Here is a 22,529-nt window from a genome sequence, read left to right as displayed (position 1 = left end):
TCAAATATTGCTCTAAAACACACCAAGGCAATCTCTGTTCATCTGGATTTCTATGTTCAGGGGACTTTTGTGCCAGGAATCTTCCTCCTGGTTTCAAATTTCAGTCTTTTCCTCCTCCAGTAGATGTACATGAGATAAAAACATACTAGCTACAGAAACCCATGTTCATGCCAGTGTTGAAATATATATATTACTCTGACAACTAAAATTCCATAGACTGAATTTTAAAAAGCTATCTTGTAGTATAAGCATTTAGAATTAACTCTCTCTTTGAAATAACTGGGTGCTTCAATATGAGACATGAGAAACTCAGAATCATCAAAAGTACCCTGCATATATATATATAGAAGACTTTCAAACTTTTCTGACATTACATATATATTAAAACTTTAGTTAAAAATTATTCATGATTTCTGATAATAATATTACAGAAATTATAATGGTGTCATTTGGTCATGCAATGTATATCAATGCACAAAGAAGAAAATGAAAATAAAAACTGTAAAAAATAAAAATAGTGTTTAAACCGTATTATTTCTATTTATTATAGTTCATGTTTTAATGTTTCAAATAATTATTTTATTTTTGTACATTATTTTCCCCATACACAGGTAATAGAGCAAATATTCATATAAAAAGAATATTCTACTGGATTGCAAGACACAAGAAGTATTATACACTTCCATTTCTACCAGAAATGGAAGCTTGAAAATCCTATTGGTTTTTAATACCTTCTGTAGAAAGTTTTATTCCTAGAAATACTCTACAGAATATAATTTTAAATTATAATATATGGAGTTATCAATACCCATAAACAAAAATATAAAGGTTTATGTTAAAGAAAAATTAATTAAATAATTACATTTTTTAAAAATTAAGATATATACTGCAATAAAAATACAGAGGAAATTGTTATAGGTAGATATTGATTTCTGATTTGATCCCAATTCCAAAATACATTTACACAATCTTAAACCCATTCTGGTTGCTCTTAAATACCTAGTGAAAATTAATTTCACAGTTTAGGATTTTTGTAGTGATGTTACTTACATAGACATAATACCTGACTTTTCAGTCTACAGCCCTATGTAATTCCACAGATACCTGTCCATATATTTTTGTTTTACACCCCAGATGCTTATGCACAATAAGCAATTAAAGGGTTTCCTGTAGTAAATTAAATGCATCTAGGTCTGGTCATGAAACTGGTACCAAGAAACTCTGCAGGTCTAATCCAGATTTAATTAAATCCGACAATTAATTAATTCATTACTGTCAACACTTCTAAACTGAAGCTGATGGATACTTGTTTCACAATGTATCATCATATCAAATATCATCTGGCTTTACCCCATGCAAATTACCTGTGCATTAGTATTGAATGTTATACAACTGATACATAAACAAAAAAAAAAAAACAACAGATGTAAAATAATGAAAGGACATACAGATGAGAATGCTAGACAAAAATTTTACAGACATTGCTAATAAAAGGTATAATGCAAAATAGATATTCACTTATTTTCACTAACAGTTGAATGCTGGTCATTGTTTTTCTTAAAGGACCCTATCTGTCATTGTAGTGCAATGACACTAGACCCAGATGAGGCCACACTGAGAAAATTATCTTGTCAACAGCTAAATACATAAACTTATGAAATACTATCTCTTCAACATTCTCAGCTACCGAAGTGACTAGAGAATCAAATTCTAGATTACAACACAAAAACTTAATTATCTATTTATGACAAGATTATGATCACTAAAGATACAAATAACTAAGGTTTTTCACCTTCACTTATTATTGACTCATATAAGTAATCTATTCTGCATAATCAATAACAGAAAAGGTAGTTTCCAGCTTTACACAGAATATCATAACGTATGAAATTATCTAAAGACCTTATATGTTGATAAATTTCATCATTAATTTCATAACAATCAGCTTTGGATATCATGCTTCTGATACATCATTATAAATATGGAATTCCTATTAAATTTTATGTAGTAGAAAATGTAATGATTAGTGCAAAATAAACAATCTCTTTTATCATCCATTGCATTATTATTGTATTGTTATTTGTAACTACAGAATCACAGATGGGCCATCAGAGAGAGACCTTAGTGATGTACTTTATAAACACTACTGTAATTATCTTACTATTACTTCTGCATAATCAGTCTGTTTCCTATTCACCAATAAGTATAAAAAGAATATTTAAATTTCTTGATATAAAGTTTTCAAGTAAATCAGAAATGTCTTACAGAACTATTTAGGTGATGCAGTTTACCAAGAAGTTGAATATGACAATACATGACATTACAAAAATTGAACAGAAGTATCTTTTGCTTTATTTTCTGACTTGGTGAATGCTAAAGGGTTGTGAGTCTTGGAGACATCTTTGTCTAAAAAAAAAAAATAAAAATCATATCTAATACCTTGACAGTTTAAAATCTAAAACCAAAGATTAAAATGTATGCTAACGTGTCCTGCAAAGTTCTGGAAACTGAATCCATTACCAATACTTTAAACAAATAATTAGTGCAAACATGTCCAACCTGGGAAGCTTCAAATAAAAGTCCTTTCAGTCCTGTGAAGAATGATGAAATGCAGTATAATCGAACATATGCTAAATATTTAGTCCATTTTATTTACTTCTAAATATTTAAAATGTGGTTCTATTCCAAAAAGGCCTCTATAAAAATGGCATACTCTTTTTCAAAAGTATTCTTTTAATATATTTAGAGACACACCTATTTAATTTGTGCTAGAAAGTTGACTGACTCCTCACGATTTAATCAGGACTTGGTCCACTGAGATGTCAAGCACTTTCAGTTTCTAATTTCTGTAACTAAAATTGAAGGCACCAAGCATCTCCACTATTTTTAAAGCTATACCTAGTTAATCAATTAAAATGTCAAACTTTATGAACTAAAAAAATATTCAAACAGTGACCTCATATATGGTTGTGCACTTGTAAATGAGGCTACACTTCAGTTTAAATGGCATTTGATTCTACTAGTGTAGTAGAAATTAAGAAAATTGATCTCCTACTCACAGCTAAATTTACAGCTGACACCTAGGAGGCTGAATTGTTTCCTTCCAAATACTGTAAATTTATTGCAATATTACTGACAAAATAACGTCCTTCTACAATGCCAGATTTATAGAAAGGCTGTCTTTAGAGTAGAACCATACTTAAAAATTCACCATGCAGACTGCAGAAACCAGCTCTATTTTCAGAATACATAAATGATTACACACAAACAACACACCACAAACTTCACTCTTGCACTAGAAAAAAGTAACAAAAAAGGAGTACACTCACAGATAGAAAACTTGTTGCTGTTGTCTTTCCCTGGAAACAATTTAAATCCTCTAGATTTAAAATCTATGGCCTTTTTCACTAGTTAAAAAAAACAAAAACAAAAACATGTATCAGGCAATACAATCTAAAATATTTCATTAGACAAATTTTATCATGGAAGTATATACAAAGGCTACCTCAAAGGTTCAGATTTTGTACCTTTGGTCTGAAACAATTTACAAAAATCAATATTGAGACCAATTTGTATACCTGACAAAGGAAAGAAATAGTATTTGCAACTTAATTTTCCCCCTGCATAACTAATAAAAAAATTATGGCCAAAAGTGTTTATTTCCATGAACCACATAATTGTGTAAAATATTGTCACACATTTATGGAACTTGGAAAATGAAAAGAATTCTAAATATGTTTGCTCTAAAGTAGCTGTTTCTTCTGTGTCAAGAAAAAAAAAGAAGAAAAATGGTATTTGAATGTAGAAGATAAAATACAGACTGCTGTTCTGCTGTTGGTTCTGCAGCTGGTCTTCTTTCTAGCTTGAAAACTGATATTTGGAAAATGTGATATGGAAGGTAGCTGTCACCACCTGTCCCCTAAGCCCACAACTCATCTGTTACTGTAAAAGTCCTTCGTGTGGGCTGGCTTTATGATTTAGACAGTTAATCCAGGAAAACCTTGTGGCCTCAACATATCTTTGAAAGAAAACATCTAATAAAAGAGAATAAACCCAAAACTTAACATATATAAAAAAATGTAATCAAGAATAAGCAAATACACTACAAGAAACTTTCCTGTTCAGTCATTAAATTAAATTTAATATGCTTGGCCTGTGAGCAGTGAATTATACATTAAAATGGACCTGCTTAAAACATTTCAAATTTTAAGTATAAGTTGACTTTAGGTACAATATACTTAAGTGGCTTTGTAGTCACTACAGCCACTATATATTTTTAGAAACTATATAGAAGACGTTTTATCTTGGCTACAAGCGTATACTGCTGATGAAGACAGCATAGATTAAAGGAGCTACATCTAGGAGAACTTAACATAAGTAGATACACTGTACCTCATCAAATAATTTTTCATACTCATTACTTCTTTCAGAAAATCAATGGATATTCAAAGAACCTTTACATTAGGTATAAAATCCACAGTAGCAAAATATTATTGATACCTTTTTATAAATAAAAGTATTACTAAGCACAAGAGCAGAACCAGATTCAGAAGAGCATACTAAGACAATTTATAGGATAGACAGATGATCTGTCAATAAATATTGTTATACTTCTGATTGAAGAGACCATATTTTCTTCTAAATACAGAAACACTATAATCTCAAAAGGCAAAATGTAAATTTACTTGTGTGTTACTATAATGTAACGTATAAACATTGATAATGGTTCTGGCAAATACATTATTTGCAGAAGGGAAACATATATGTTACCACAAAATAGTAGATTTTGGTGGGTTTTTAGTCTAAATTGGAGAAGCCCCTCCCCATCTCCAAATTATTTGAAGTCTATAAGCAGTTCTATCCTCAGTGGCAATCATAGACCCAAGAACTCTACCTTCATACAGCACAGCAATACTGGAATAACAGTAATGCTCCCCTGTCATTGTCTGAGATTTCTAAAACATTATTTCTATGTAAATAGGAATGCCGGACTATAGCTTTAACCCTCTTTTGGCTTTCTTTGAGGATCAATCTAAAATAACTCCTCATGAATCAGAAAATTCCTGCACCTAAGCAAGATGGGAGTGCTCTTGAATATATGACCTCAGGTGCTAGAATGAATTTAAATGTTCTCAATGGAGAACATTTGTCCTTTATTTTCAGAAGTCATCAAAATAACACACTTAAAGGTTGACTGTCCTTTTTTTGAGGATTTTTTCCCATTTGTTTCTACTCATTCTGAAACACGTAAAAGGCATATCCCTAGTTTATGTACACAAGAAGAGTTCACAAGACCTAAGGTGGGACTGGGAATAGTTAAAAGAGTGTCTTGGTGACCACAGTGAAATCAAAGATTTTTTTAGTCATATGCTTCACTTTTCCAAGACTATTAAATACCCCTAGGAAGGCAAGCAATTCTTGTTCTCTTAAGCACCTTTACAAGAGAAGAATTTTACTCTTAGCTGGAGTTCGTATGTTATTTACTGAACAGTAGTTTCTGAATACACTGTGAAGATGTAGTTATAGGAATCTGTATGGCAAACATGCCAACACTAAACTTTGTGCTGGGCTGCAAATGCATGGACATACATAAAAATAATCCCACCATCACCAATCAAAAAAAAAATCTCCTACCCAATAAATAGATGATTTTATACTTGGTAAAATAAGGATTATTTTGCATGTCAAACACATGACAGTAAATACTGAAAGTGGATTTCACTTTTCAGATGTCTCAGAGGATTCATGACAGCAAATTGTGTAGTAAAACACATCTAAGCCCATCCACAAAGAAAAACAGACACTTTAAGAAGTTAATTAATCTGGTCTTAAGATACCTATTTTTTCATGAGATGAGTTTATATGTCCATTTCTTTTAAGAAAAAGTGTTCAGATGTAACAATAGTACAAATATTTAAATATAGTCAGATTAGTATGTTGTCATATATTTGAACAGCCAAGAGAGAAGAAAATAATTAGACCAACAAAGTAGAATATTCCTGTGGAGACGTACAAATTTAAAAGGAAGGTAGTAATAAGACAAAAGTATATTCTAACAATAATCTAAATTTATAAAACCCTCTATGACATAACCATCTTTCTAGTGTCATAATGAAAGGAGAGGCTTATTTTTTATTTTTTTAATACTACTTTAAATACATACAGCTTCCAGGTTGGTTGGTTGGTTGATTTTCAATTTATAGATAAAGACAGCGGGTTTGTTTATTTGTATTGTTTATTTTTGGAGGAGAAGGAACACTGGTGCACATCTCCTATATGAATAAATCTCTGACAAACCTTAATCTATTTCTGATCACATGACTGGATGAAGCATAAAGAGTAGCATCAGAACTCTGAAACCAAATCAAATATTCTGTCAAAACCCTGGAAATAATTTATGCATCCATCTTGGGATTTCTGCTCAACACTACTCATGATTTTTACCTAGTTCAAGTCACTTTAATACAAATACTGAATTATTATCATAGCATTATAGAATAGTTTGGGTTGGAAGGGACCTAAGGATCATCTACTGCCAAGTACCTGTTCAAGTACCTCACCACCCTCATGGTAAAGAACTTAATATCTAATCTAAACCTACCCTCCTTGACTTTAAAGCCATCCCTCCTTGTCCTATCACTACATGCCCATGCAAAAAGTCTCTCTAAGCTCACTTGTAGGTCCTCTTTAGGTAATAGAAGGTGCTCCAAAGTCTCCACAAAGCCTTCACTTCTTGAGACTGAACAGCTGCACCTTTCTCTCCCTCTCACTCTTTCTCTGTAACTTTCTCTAAGGTTAGAAGGCCCAATATTTTCTCTAATGAAGGAAAAATGGAACTGAATGCTTTATTAAGGTGGGAAGGATATGAACAATCCCAGTAATAACTGAAGTCTAGGTAAGAACTTTTGTATTACAGATGTGTGCACTAATATTCAGTCAATAGACACACCAGAGAGGTGCACTTTTCAAATAGCCAATTTAAAGTGAAATGTGTTCAGAATTATTTTCTTGAAGTTTTTGACCAAAATGGTCTCTCATGTAAGATGATGAAGATTCTAACACTTACAGGCAAAATTTTAGGCACACATAAAGACTAAAATATTGTCCATTTTTTCTCTTTAATAGAAAGACTGTGTAATTATTTATTTATTTATTTATGCAAATTTCATATTTGCATGTATGCAATATATGCAGCCATGCTTCATACAAACATTTGTAAGAGAGGACTAAGTCCAACAATTCCAGCATTTTATACTTCAGGATAGGCACTGCATTAGAAAAGGGTCTCAAGTAAAGAAGTTTTAAGCATAGATATCATAAAGAAATACAGCAAAGCTCTCACACACCAGAAACAAAATTCATTTTGAATGAAGATTGTTTAGCTGACACAGTTCTGGTTTCAGTGAAAAAAATGTCCCCTGAGGGCCAAATGGGAAAAAAAAATCAAGAAGGAAAATTTGCTTCTACAGTACAGAAGCATCAGGATATACAGCCATGTGAAGGATATTTATTTAAAACACTGTCAATCCACAAACTCACGTCTTTGTCTGGGTTATGCAACAGCATTTATGTAACAGAAGAATCTAGCTTGTTTTTTCTATATTTTGTACATTTTCAAATCAAATATAAACAATATTTAAAATGCTGAGGACTAAAACACCACTGTTTTATGCAAAGCCAGTACTCGGGTTGCATTACTTCAAGTAACTGTACAGAACAATGGAAACAGTCCTTTCCTTCTCCAGAACCGCACTTACTCTAATATTCACTATCACTCAGCTAATGGACATGGAGAACAATATGATAACATCAAAGCCATTATATCAAGATAAATATTGTATTGATGTAAATTGTATACACAGCCCTACTTAAATTACCTATGCAAAAGTATAATACTATGGGAAAACAAGTTATCCAAGAAACAAAGAGGAATTAAATTTTCAACTGCTTTCTGAAGTAGCAGAAAAAACTTGTTTTGAATACAGGATATAACTGATTTTGACTTGTGCAGAGCAAGTAATTCCTTGATTATTTAAAATCTTCAATATGTGATGATGGCAGATTTTACTCACAACAACTCACAACAATTTCTAGTGATAGAAACAAGAGTATTGTATACTTTGGACTTCCAGCATTGACTGCACATGTGCAGATATGCCAAATACATGATGCATGATACTTCCACTTCATGTTTGGCATATGTCTAATTCCATATTTCCTCTAAAAGTACATCCACTCCCTAAATGCATTGAACTTACTATTCACTACTCACATAAAGATCAGTTACCTTTCTTGTTTTTTCATTTATATCATATTCACTAAGCATGTGATACAACTAATTATCCAGAATTTCCAAATTCTAACAATGAAAGTGTTTAATATCCAGGTGTCTTAGAGATCACCACTAAAAAATCTCTAAACCTAGTGATTACCCAAAAAAACTTCACTGTAACCCATCACAATAACTAATGTAGCACTGTCTCCTAGAGCCTTTCTGCACCTTGAAAGTCAGCATCAGAAATTTTCATCAGTTTTTCTAGTACAGCATGAACTGCACAGGCTAACAACTTCTTAAATATGAAGAGCCATACAGAAGAGGAACAGACTGCAAAGTGGTGAAACATCCACTTTCCACGCTAATAAATTTTTCAATTTTTACATGATCTTAGTTTTTATTTACTACCCATCCCCTCCACTCATTTCCCCACATCTCCCTCCTCTTTAAACTCTAAAGTACCCTGGCGAAATCAAATTGTATAGAAGACTTATACTTCAAATTATTGCAACTACTTCATTACTACGCTGAATTTTTGCACTGTATTCCTCATTTAAAATTATCAGATTTGCAGTTTTTCTACTATATTCTATATTACATGTGTATCAAATTTCTCTGATTTGAAAAAATATTATTTATACGGCAGGAAGTACATTTAATATGTGTATTTTAATATTAAATTATAATTTACGTGCTTTTTTAAAATATATGCTCTAACTTAAATATATCTGATTTATACCAACAATTTATACCAACAAAAGAATAAAACCTGAAATACAATGGGAAACTAATGACAAAACACATCAGACAAAATCAATTATAGAAGTAAACATAGATAGTGTAATGAAAAACAATTAAGAACTGCAAAAAAGATGAATAGGAAAAACAAGTTCTGAGAAGAAAATTGACAGGGAAGTATAAAAAGGCAATCATTCAATTAAAATATTAAAAACACTCATTTATTAAAATCAGTAAGACTGATTTTTCCCTTTCTTCCTTATAATCACTCCAGACTTGACTATTGGATGAAATATTATCTCCTTCCCTCCTTCCAACTGGGAAGATATCAAGAAGTTTAGGACATTATTATTACTTTTTATCTAATAAAAATCTTGACATTAACAAACCATCCATTATAGAGTTCATCCACCAAATAGAACATATCTATGTGATTTATTGCACATATTTAGTATTTGAAATATTAAAATTAAAAAAATTTAAAAAAGTATTATGAAATATTAAACTAATGTAATTCAGTGATTAAATGTTTCAGTGCTAAATTACATTTGTGTTATGCTTATATCTTGAAACTTTTAAAATTTTCTAAGAAGAAAACTTATATACAAACCTTCTTCTATAGAAATAATCTTAGAAGTCTTACTGCCAAATATATTTACTTTCTTCTGACTCCTATCTTTGTAGTTCTGGATTTCATTAACAAAAACAAAGAAGCAAAAAACCCTGAGGAGATATGCACACTGATTACCTACTAGACTTAATATTTAACAGCTCTTCAAAAAACATTTCCATCTTTACTCCTCCTTTCTTCTTCCTGCTTCTAAGTAAACCTCAAAAAATAGGATATATGAATACATATTTTCTAACAAATCCTTAGAAGTTTTATGTTTCCAAAGTAATGATCTAGCATACACTTTTATCATAATCTTTCCAAAAAACCAAACCAAATACATGATAAATAATTTTCTCTTAACATTCTCTTGTTCTCAAAAGCTTCATTAGCATATGAATTCATTTCCTGCAACAAACCTTAAAATCTTCTTGCCTTCTACCAGCATAAATTCTCCTGTAAAACAGGAGGAAAAAGAGAAATGCTGGTTTATTAGGGTACACCCAGCAGCAAGGTTTTATCTCCCTGATTCATTTTTTTCCGGCCATTAGATACTAGATAAAGCCAGATATCAAAAAGCATAAGGCAAGTTTCTTATAGAAGAAAGGGGAAAGAACAGAGAAATTACAAACACTTACAAGAAAGTAATAGAAAATATAGAGAAAGAGAATGGAGATATCCATAGAATTACTTTTTTTTAAAAAAATAGTTAAATAAAATTATCAAAACATATATATTTCCTCAAACTGAGGATATGTGGCTAAAAATTTGCAAATGCTCAGTGAGATTTCTAGTCTTTAAAAAGAGAAATTTGGAGTCATAAAATTTTTTGGAATCCAGAGTTCTCTTGAAATTATTTTCCTAAGGAAAGCACTGAGATTCTTGTGAACTGCTAGATGATTACTAGAGTCATCCCTTAAAACTTCCTGGCACTATTTGAGCCTGAGTCTACTAAGCTATTTTTTTCCTCCAACTACTGTATCTTTTTTTCAGACTGTTTATTTTTTTTAGAAATTTAATTTATGACTTAAACTGTCTTAGAAGTCTTTTTCATTGTTTACACCTGGAACTCATTTGTTTCTCAGGGGCATTTAACAACTGTGCACGTGTATTTCCATATTAAAATGAACATTGAGAATAGAGTGGAATAGAATGTAATAGAATGTAATAGAATGTAATAGAATGTAATAGAATAGAATAGAATAGAATAGAATAGAATAGAATAGAATAGAATAGAATAGAATAGAATAGAAACAATAGGCTAGTTGGAAGAGACCAACAATCAATACTCAACTGCCTAACCACTTCAGGGCTGATCAAAATTTAAGTCATATTATTATGCACACTGTACAAATGCCTTTTAATATTTGGCCATATGCCTCCTAACATATCTTTAGTCACTAAAAGTATGCTATATAAGCCCTCAGAAGAAAAAGTTTTAAAATATCTCTCATGATGTGTGCATAAACACAAATAAAACTTCTAAAGCCTTAATAAGTAAAGTATGTAGTTAATATAAACTATAGAACAATTCAATAGGATTAATAGCATTACTAAACTCTGAATTCACCATACGAAACAAAAATAGTAGAAAACAAAAAAAAATATCAGATTAACCTCTATTTTTAGTCATGATGAAGCCAGCAATTCTTAAATATTTAGACAGGAAAAAAACCCAACCAAACAAACCCCAAAAAAACCCCACTTGGAAATATCATGTTTCTATCATGTTTAATTATCTTCTTGTTTTCACATCTGAAAAATACAGATCATGCTAGAAACTGTGATTATAGTATCAAAAAGAATTTCTACTAAAATCTAAGTGTTTGAAGTTCCTAGGCTTAACTGAATGAAAGAGTATTTCCTTTTTTCCCCCCTTCTTCTGAAATGAGGAGATAAACTTTCCTGAATTTACCACTTGGTTTCATTAGAACTAAGGACCCGAAAGGTGCTGGTTTTCACTACCAGCTATCCTATCTAAATATATTTTTCATTAGCCTGTTAAAGTGCATCTTGAAAGTAAGCTGCACATTCTTCATCTACTCCCTCCTTCTACAAGCTTTCATTGTTCCAAGAACAAGAACTCTTCTTGCTCATCCCCCTAATAAAAATATTTACATATTATATACTAACTTGTCCTTATTTAAGTTCTCTACATACTGACATTCACTTCAAAATTTATACTTTCGTCTTGTCTTATATTTTATTTTGTAAGGTGGGATGATCGGGAAAATGTACCACTATAGTACCATTATTTATCTGATTCGGTCTGAATTCTTGTTGATGAAGAAACTATAATTGTGTACAGTATTCCTCAAAATATCTCACTACTGCCTTATAAAATAATACTTGTACTTCCTTTCCTTTAAGGAAAGTATTTCACCAAATGCACCTAAGGTTCCTTTTTCCAGCTAATAAGCTCAGACAAGTTATTAATCAGTCAGCCTTTGACACAATTTAAATTATTAAGGTAGTATAGTCCAGAACAGTAATTTCCACCTAGCAGTTGAATTTTGGGTATATATAAACCTCTAGTTCTCTTTATACATCTCATTCATGCATAAACTTCAAAAAAATGTCTACAAAAGAAAACAGCATTGTTATTGTCTACTCATTCTGAAATACCTTATTCACAGAACAATCCCATGGAAAGCCAACAGTACTAGTCTTTTTCTGAAGTTATGATTTTGCATCTATGCTAATGTATCATAAAACTGCACTATTTGGGTCTTGCTAGCAATATTCTTAAAAAAGCCTAGTTAGGTCTATATGTACAATACATTTTTACAATTTTTAATATTCACACATACATATAGTAAGTTTTAGTAATTATATTTAGTGTATTAAATTTCTTCTTCTTAATTATGAATTAATTTGTCTAATTTGTGTGTGCAATTCTTAAATTACAATCTAGAGAACAGCAAAAAATGCATTTCCAAAGTCCAAACTCATTTTTAATAGCTATTAAATAGAAAAATAATTTTAAAAGGAATTAATATAAAATTCTTAAGTAGGTCTTATATAATTACACAGTTATTTAATATGCAGAGTTTTTAAACTTCTGTGCATAATACACTGTCAAAGAGAGGATAAAATACTTTAATAATAACCTGCAGGCAACTCTACAGAAATACCTCTGGAACATTCCTCCATGATAAAAAAATTCCTTCTAGTCAATTAACAACTATCTCACATTCACAAAAATTCCTTCAGAATATGTCTGTGTCATTTTAGTAGGGAAAATTTCATGGAAGAAAATTATAGGTTATTTATTGAATGCCATTTGATATGTTTTAATGGCTGTTATCAAATATTGGTGTTTGCTGAGTAAAAATGGTAAATTTTTACTCAGGACAGGAATATCCCTTTAATAGCATGCACACATATACTGTTCTGTGAGTAAAAGACTCAGTAAAAAATTTAAAGTTTTTGTATAATGAATGCTAGCAAAATCAGGACTTCCAATGTTGCATGAGGGAATACAATGCACACAGAACTAGATGTGGCCTTTCTTCTCCATTAAGGTATATACAAGTGTGATTTCACTTGTATGTGGGTTATCATAGCTTTTGGTGCCTGTAGTACTATTTTAATATGTAAAAAATTAGCACCATAACATTATTTTAACAGTATTTTGGTGTATAAATTATTCTCCTTTTTTTAATATATAATCTAATGTTTAGCACTATATTTTAATAAAATAATTTAGAAGTACATGCCGTACCTGTGTCTTGTATTAACGAATAGGTCAGAGAAGAAAGGAACACTGAGAAAACAGTGGAGAGGTCATTTCAGTGTAATGACTCCAAAGAGGAAATGGGAAAAACTATATGTGTATCCCAATTACTGCCATATTTCACTGCCAAAGTAGTACATTCTTCTATCTTTAAATTACAAGATATTAATAAAGCATCTCATATGCTCCCTCATAAATGAAAAAAACGATTTTTTTCTAACTTGACCAAAGATATTCTGAAGTGAGTGTACAGCCACACAACCAGTACAAACCAAACCGCTGATTAATTTATATCAGTTATTAACCAGAAAATACTTCAGATCTCCACCAAAATTAATACAAATGAAACACAAACATCTATTTAATGATTTCTATTTTATATGCAAACCAAAGACAGTGTTTGTTTTTCATTTATTCTATTTAATTATATATTTTAAAATTCTGAAGAACTGCAGCTGTCCTGTTTCAAAAGGTGTTAGTAAATGAAGCTACAATAACTTATACTAGGTGACTATTCAGTAAGACAACAGATTCCAAATAAAACTGTCTTTACAAAGTATCAATCACATAATGAGACTTCTACAAATTGCTTGGGCTATAAAAGGTGCTTCTCATCAATAAATTTAAGTATAAATTGATATAAATATAATTTTTTCATGTACAATTGATTAACATGAAGCACATAATAAAAATTCGAAATGTAAAATAAATGGTATTCAACAAAATTAGCCTGCAAAATTAAGCTGATCTTTTCCTGAAATTGTGTGTGCTTCAAAACACACCACATACAATTTTTTTCTGAAACTCTGCTGGTTAAATGAAGACATTCCAGCATTGATTTTTGTCAGCTTCAGGTTTCAGATGCAGACATTTACTTTTTAACACAGTAAACAATGCTAGTTTTATATGCCACATGTTGTTCATTATTAATACTTTAGCATGCAGATTAGATCATCTCAATATAGAAAAATATAAGATCTTTAGCTTTAACACTTTAATATTTGCTGAATTTCCTAGTGTTCTAAATGTTGCTTTGATCATTGATTTTGTTTTTGATAGAATGAATATGTACAGATATTTTTAAAACCAAAATTTTACTGAAGATTTAAACAGATGGGAGATGAATACAACTGCATCACCTACTAGTTTAAAACAGCAGCTATTTATAAAGTACATTTTTAATGCTATGGTTAATTATATCGAATCACATATGCAGAATAGATTAATATTCTAATCTCAATTCTCTAAACTTTCATCTGATGTCTCTTACACCAGGCTTTATTGTGAAATATAATGATGCAAGCTATAAAGTCAAATCAAAAGAAAATTCCTTATATGTACATTTTGTCTTTTTATAAATCAAATCAATTTAAATAACCAAAGCAATATTAGTACTAATTTCATTTTTCCATTTGACTGCCCTACTAGAACTCAGATCTAGACAGATTTAATCCCTTTCCCATTTGGTTCAATTGCATTTCCTATTTGGATACCTGAACTTTCATTTTTAATTTATACAAAATATTTTTTTTAAAAACTACATGGGCACAAGTAAAATAATATCCAATACCTCTATGAGTAACAACTGCAAGTTCTTTAGTTCTTTCTATCTGTTCAGCATTTCTTGGTCGTCTTCTTGTGCTTTGTAAATTTGCTTGATGAAGAGAGAGTGTATCCTTGTAAGTGGCCGACTCCAGAACTGATTTTCTTACATTCATAGCTTGTACTCGTTGCTCTTCAGTGGATTGTCTACAGGTGGTCACTGCACTGGATACAGCAACATCAGCAGATGTGCTAGCAACAGTAATGGCATCAGTAGTGGCTGCAATATGCTCCTCTAACTCACCAGTGGAGGCAGTTTTGATGAAAGTAGAAGAACCTGTGGGACACACAGTAGTACTGGATGCTAACTTTTTCTTTTGAATTGTGTTTTCTCGATCAGTCTAAAAGATTAAATTTCCCTCTGTTTAACACAGTAAAGACAACTGACATGAAAAGAGGAAAGTTAATAGGCTTTATTTTAAAAAATGAAGCAATCGGAACATTTTTTAATACTAGTGAACATTCTGTAATAGTAGTGATAATACATGTTCAGTTTTAAATATCCTCAAAACTTGAACTTTTTACCAGTCATAATGACAACACACAATTTCCACCCCTGCATATTCAGTCCTGAAATCAGCATGGCTAGAGCAAAATATACAGCTATACCATCAATAGGGCCCCCATGCTTAGAAAACCGGTAACCATCCTATTGAGGAGTGAAATGGCAGCATTATATAGTAACCTAAGTAGCAGAAAAAGCTGCCATACTCCAGCTGCTAATAAGGCTGCCAGATATGCTCATTCTTTTCATCAAAGCTTGACAGGGCTCTAAAAGCCTATTTAGACTTGACATGAGGCCAAGTGTAGATGAATAATAAAAGGTACAAATTGAAACAAAACTTGTCAGCATTATTATTTATACTTAAGATTGTAAAATGGCTTCATATGTAATTCTCTTTTTGCTCTCTGTGATAGACCAGATTATTTTACTAAAAAACCTCACATACAAAATGTTTGATAAGATAAAAAATTGTCCATGCCCTGATCGTGAAAGCATTATTAGAATTTTTAAGTTGTCTAGTATTTAAAATATATAGCATTTTTTCAATATTTTATTAAAATTTCCCCATCCCCCATATTTGGTTTCAAATGTTTGGAAGCCAAGTCTCTCACCTGTGAGCATTTAGAACATCTTAATACACTAGAAACTCCATCTTGACTGGAACAAATAAATGACTTTCAAATGAATAACAAAATTCACCATAAAAAAATAGCATAAACAAAGCTGATGTAGCATGAACTATGCTTTAGTTTTACTATGTTTTACTAGTATCTTTAAAATATGGCTTTTTTATTCCATCATAATGATTAGGGGCCCTTGAACAGTGACTCAAACAGTAATATTCCACACTTTTTGGTTCTGAGCTTTCCTCTCGTACTTTGAGACTTGTTTTTTAAATATAATGGGTGATGTCAGGATGGAAAGCAACAAAAATTTTCACACTTTTAGAAAAATCTGTCCACTAGAAAATGTAAAGAAGACTCCTAGAGGAATTAAGCATTATATAGTATATTTAAGGCACAAGGTATATCAGAGCTCTTGACAGAATTCTCAAATGTTTTGTATAAAATAATGGAAGAGATCCTCACATCAAAAATGCTCAACCTTGCTAATAAGTCTTTTTGGTTTGCTGCAGAAATTTTAGGCTAAAAATGATTTATTTTATCGTACTATTAAAAATACTAAGATAAGAGAATATGTTAGCTTTATAAGGACAACAAATACAGCTGATGTGGGTACATATTATTTTTGCTATCTGACATTTAATGTTGTAACATCTGTTGTGTAGTACAGAACTTCTAACTCATAGTGGTGGTTTCCCCTGCAAAACTAAAAAACCTTAGAAGCACCTTGTAAGACTCCAGGTTTATGTGTCAGAAACCAAACCAAAAACTACTTGCTGTTCTATAATGGTAGTGGGATAAGTAACTAAAATAGATCTAGACATGTTTTATTCTTTATTTCATAATAAAAGAAGAAAATTATCACAATATGCATAATATCAAAGGTCTAGACTACTCATGATTCAGTATACAATAAATACTTTGACAGATTGGTATCAAGTTTAAAACACAGAAAATACAAATGCATGGCCAAGAGATATTTTGGAACAGAAAAATGTTGTTTAAAACAAAGAAAACTTAATGTATGTTACATAACCACTGTTATTAAAACAAAATCTATGTGAACATATCTTTATCATGCATGCAAATGTACAAGAACAGGCATTCACCTGCTTCCAATATCAAGGTCAAAGCAAAATTATATTCAAAATCTCCATCAAACAGCATGGTCTCTCCTATTTATTTAAATAGGCACAACACTTTAAATGAGAACAACTTAAAAGAAAGTTCATCTCAAAAGAAAAAAAGCAAGAAAAATTAAACTTATTTTAAGCTAGAAACCTTGCATACTGAAAAGTACTGTTTTGATACAGAGACAATTTTCCAACAGAACACCTAAGCTGTTAGGCTTCTACATCCATTTACATTGAAGAACTCATACAGAAGATCAGGAAAGTTAAACAATATGGCTTCATCTACATGGAGGATTTTGAGAGAAAATTAATGTTATGTATAAACAATTTTGTAAGTATCTGCTACCGCACAGAATAGATCCATCAATGTTTCCATAAATATTATTTGTAATCTGCAAAAGTAAGAATTTATGTCTTTATTTTATGAACAGTTTTAGACCAATTGAAACACCTTTGTTGCATGGGTATTTTAACATACTCTCCACTTCAGTCTTCTGCAATCACATCTGACTTTTCAGTTTGTCAAAGATATTATTTTAAAAATTGTATTGTTCTATGTGATAAAGAAATACTCCTATATTATTTTACTTTAATACTCTAGTTAAAAAAATAAAAAAAAAAAAAGAAAGAATAGACGAGAAGAAGAACTTTTAATGATAAATGGCACAAAAAGGAAGAAAAGAATGATCTCTGCTTTTGGGAAAAGCTTAAACCAAAATTTTGCAGTCAAAAGAGGTCAACTCAGAGGCAGAGCATCACTTTGAATTCACAATCAGCCACTAAAATGTGAAGCTTGAGAAACTGCCAGGATAAATCATATGAGGGATTTCTTAACCCCATATGAGATGGGGTTAAGAAAGTATAATTGCTGTTTAGGGCATGGGTTCACAAAAAAAAAGAGAACCTGACCAACCCACACTAAAACAATCTGAGACCTACTATACTGGACCAGTATTTCTCTAAGCAAGTCTCTGCGGAAGGAGAACAGATGAAAGTCAGTAAAACTGAGGACGTTTCACATGTCAAATTAGCCTGCTTACACAAGGAAAGATTTGAAGGAGTATTTGCACTTAAAAGCTTGTAGCTATGTAGAAGTGGAAAAAGATCAAGCTGATGATCTACAGAGAAATTCAGTTCAGAAAACTAGTCTTAACAAGACACCACTCAAAAGTGTTGCAACTGTTAAAACTTAGGATAATGCAAACATATGGGAGACCCATAAGTCTTTCTATTTATGTAGAAGTGGAAGTTGTTCTTGATTCCAGGATCATTTTTAGTAAAGAAAAGAGGCAAAAGCCTTTGACATTTGCCTGAAACAAAGCTCCAAAAATAGATTATGAATCTGTGCTAGATGCACATACTTTGCATATGCAATATGCTACAAGTATACACAGGGTTCCTGATGTAAACATGATACCAAAGAAAATTTACCCCAGATAAACTCATAGTGGAAGTTCAATTAACAATTAATCTAATGGACTAACTTTTATAAGTAATTCCTGAGGGAATAATCCAGGGAGATAATAAATACCTTTGCCCACTCTGAGAAGCATCCACCAGAAACAAAAATAAGGCAGAAAATGGTATCTAACAGAGTGAAAACACTTGATGAAAATGATCTTTTTATTTTTCCTTCTAGAGGACTCTGACCTTGTAAAGATTTCCTGTAAATTGTCACCTCTTCTCCAGGTTGAAAAAGCTCAGGTTGCTCAGCCTTCCCTCACAGGGTAAGTGCTCCAGCACCCAGCCATCCTGGAGAACTTCTACTGAACTTGCTACAGTGAAAAACTCATCTTCCCTGTCATGAAGCCCAAATCTTGAGGCACTATTTCAGCTATGGTCACAGAAATGTTGAGACAAGGACAAAAATCTTTCCCTTTTAATCTACTGACCACATTCTTTTAAGATAGCTCAGGAGGCTCAGGGTCTATTCAGCAGAGCTGCTTGCTATCAGACACTCCTGTTGCCAGGGGTTCTCCCTACCCAGCTACAGGACTTTACACTGACCCTTGTTGAGTCTCATAGGATTCCTGTTGGCTCATTTTCCAGCTTGTCTGTATCCCCATGGCAACCCTGTCCTCAGCTATATTGACTGGTGGTCCTTGACTAAAATGACTGACATTTTGGTGTCATCTGCAAATCCAATGAGGCTGCTCTCTGTCATTGATTGAAGCTCATTGATAAACACGTTGGAAAGAACTTGTACAAGAACAGACACTCGTAGTGCTCCACTTGTTACTAGACTCTAGGTAGAAAGTCTTGCCTATTTGTGACTACTTTTTAAATGTATTTTTAACTTCAGTGGTTGAAGATAAAAACATGCAAATTGTTCATAAGACCAAATGGGATATAAGGCTACCGTCCAACAGCTATTCTAATTCATTAGAATTCATTTTGCTGATCAATTCCTAAAACCATGTTGAGTTCAAAATGTGAAAGCAAATCAGAATATTTACCATCTTATTTATTCAGGATGAATAAAGGTATAGGACTTTATTAGTTCTTGTGACACATATGATCCAGCCACAGCCTTCCCAAATAAGACTGATGACCTTGAGGCAGATGACCCTAAATGGGACTCAGACTACAGGAAGGTGTTAAAGAGGAGACCGACATGAGGTCAGCCTGTGACTTTTCCTGTGTATCTTATTAGCAAGAGGCCAGTCTATCATTTTGCGATGGATAATTTAGAAAGAAGTGTAAACAGTCATAAGAAAAAAATAAAAAATAAAAAGAAATCATATCTCATTAAAAAGAGTGAGTTACAATTATAAATAGAATTTTTAAAAATATTAATAACTATATTCCATCTTTATTCTTCTTTCAGATGTCCAAGAACTTTTAGTCAAAGCTTATTTAGCTTCCTTACCTAAAACCTTCCTGTACTTAACTAATTTTGGAGTGACCCATGCACCCTATTAAGATGATGCTTTTTTTCTTATCTTAATTAACTGTTCTCTTTGATGTTTTCTGTCATTAAATATCTGATGCTTGCAAAAAATTTCCAATAAAGTTAGAAACCTAATTAGAAGAATATATTCTGGGTCTATGAAAGGAATTTACATGTTTGTGTCAATTTAACAGCTTATTTGACTCTTTTAACATATGTCATTCCAGACATATTATTTTAAAAAATCACTTATTTTATTCTTCATAAATTTCTAGTATCTTTACCTGTTCTTAGGATCAAATTGTAATAGAAAATAAAGGAAACAAATAGAAAAAAATAGATTTTAGAACATAAAAGCATTATTAATGACTGCTGTAAAATATTCCTCTGATAAAATCTATTTTCAGCTCCCAGCTTTCAGAAGTAGAACTGTGGTTTTAAAGAAATACAATAAAACTTTGGTTGTAAAGAAATACATGAATGAAGAAGATAGGTTTCAAAACAAATTTCTAGACTTTAGTTCAAACAGGCAGTGATTCCTGTACTTATATAAATTGCAAAAACTCCAAAAGCTGTCTAGCCAGATGTTTAAAAAAGTCTTTTTGGTTCCTTTTGTTTTCATGTTGTTCACATTTGCGAGATTTGGCTCAGAATTTAATTTTTATTTCCATTTGGTATCAGAATTTACTTTTTTCCATTCCTGCATTCTCTTAGGGTTATACTTATGCTTGCCTTTTTTCTGCTCTCTTTTTTCAACCTCCTTATTGTTATCTCTTTTGTCTCTTTTTCTCTGTTTTTTATGTAAATTTGTAAATTCAATCAATTGCTACAGTAAGACATATACCAAAACAGTCTGAATGTGACAATTAAGCATCAACCAGAAATTTTCAGTGATGCAGGAGATAAGTCATACTTCAGTATATACAAATGCATGTCTTGATGATCTTCCATACCCCTCTCTCAGTGAATTTAAGATCACTTTACATTTTTTAAGTAGTTACTGAAAATATGGTAAATTTATGCATCTTAATGTTATCAAACTGATTACATTTGGAAATCTGAAGATTCAGACAAAATATCTCTAACATGATTTCTGTCCTTTCTACAAAAATCAGGATAAACAGAGAGCTACTATTTTTTTAACATATCTATCTGTCCAAATAATAGATTTTATTGCAGCAATATATGTTTGTTGAATAGAAAAAAATAAGAAAATGACCAACATAGGCCCACCTATGGAAAATATTCTTTCAGTTGATTTACTTAAAGTGAGAAAGCACTTTTTGAAAGGCCTGTTACTTTTAAGAAAAAGAAAAAAGCAAAAACTAAACACGAATGTTAGTAAATGAAAAAGCAGGTTTGAAATACAAAATAATTATTTTCATATAATCATACTTTGCTTTCTTTTCAAAAGAGAAATACATCAATGTAACATAGATCTGCATGATCAAACATAATCATACCAAAAAACCCCAAACAATATAACTTCAAATTTCTTCAAGACTTTCAATAATATTATAGGAATCAATGAAATGAACAATATAATGTTGGGAATGGAAAGTATTCACAGCTACTGACCTTAAAAATAGTAGCTTTATTGTAATTGTCAGGTAAAAAGCCTTGTGAATATTATCTTGCATATTTATTTTTATTCAAATCTGATTTTGTGAATCATAGTGCAAGAATGTTATTTCCCTTTTTTTAAGGATATGATAATATCAAATAAGCAAATCTGAAAGAATAATTACTACACAGACTATGCACATTAAAATGTATATAGCAACCGTATCACAAAAAATAAACTAAAATTTAAAGTTCTAAATTCTAATTCTGTTTCTTGTGTCACTGTGGATATGCTATCATACTGTAGTGCTCTCATTTCTTATCAACAAAATTAAATTCTCACTTTCCTTTTAATATTAATGTTATTGTCTAATATCTGTTCAGTGTTATAAGCAAGCAAAGTGCCATTTGTAAATCAAATATACAGTTTCAGAGCAATACTTGCTAAAGCTCGAACTATATATTGATATGACTTTAACACACCTTTTTTAATATTTTCAATGACGTTCAGATATGTGGGAAAATAATGTATCTTAAACCCAGAAATAATCTCTTGCATTTATTCTTAACAGAAAAACTCTTTGTCCCATTGCTCTTGAGTGCCCAATATTTATCCTAAGCTAAATGCCAAAATTTTCTATTCTAAATCCAGTATTATGCTTGACGAAGCTATTTGACTAATTACTAAAGATTGCTAAACTAATTTAAGACAATAAACTATCCAATATAGTAAACTTCACAACAGTGAAGCTTATTTTAATAGCTAATATATTTAATATTTTTTTAATTATTATGTTTTTAAACAGATTAGTACTTATTAGAAATGATGTAAAGTTCTTAGAAAGTTTGTTCAT

General features: G+C 31.2%; 1 protein-coding gene across 3 annotated transcripts in view; it reads right to left on the bottom strand.

Moving 5' to 3' along the window:
• CSMD3 (CUB and Sushi multiple domains 3) overlaps positions 1-22,529 on the bottom strand; it is a 572,913-nt gene that overhangs the window by 322,369 nt on the left and 228,015 nt on the right. Inside the window, exons 7-8 of one of the 3 annotated variants that reach the window (XM_005516952.3) lie at positions 14,930-15,238; positions 3,330-3,407 (exon numbers count right to left, since the gene is read on the bottom strand). The exons of 1 other annotated variant lie outside the window; for it this stretch is intronic. In XM_005516952.3, coding sequence (XP_005517009.1) covers positions 3,330-3,407; positions 14,930-15,238 — 387 coding nt within the window. The remainder of the gene's footprint in view (positions 1-3,329; positions 3,408-14,929; positions 15,239-22,529) is intronic. One more of the 3 variants, XM_005516953.3, reaches the window with a different exon arrangement.

The sequence above is a fragment of the Pseudopodoces humilis genome, chromosome 1 (assembly GCF_049639895.1).
Source record: "Pseudopodoces humilis isolate 2021_Gansu_Grassland_sample_001 chromosome 1, ASM4963989v1, whole genome shotgun sequence".
Classification (NCBI taxonomy): domain Eukaryota; kingdom Metazoa; phylum Chordata; class Aves; order Passeriformes; family Paridae; genus Pseudopodoces; species Pseudopodoces humilis.
The sequence above is the reverse complement of the archived record's forward strand: the minus strand, read 5'-3'. Positions and strand labels throughout refer to the sequence as shown.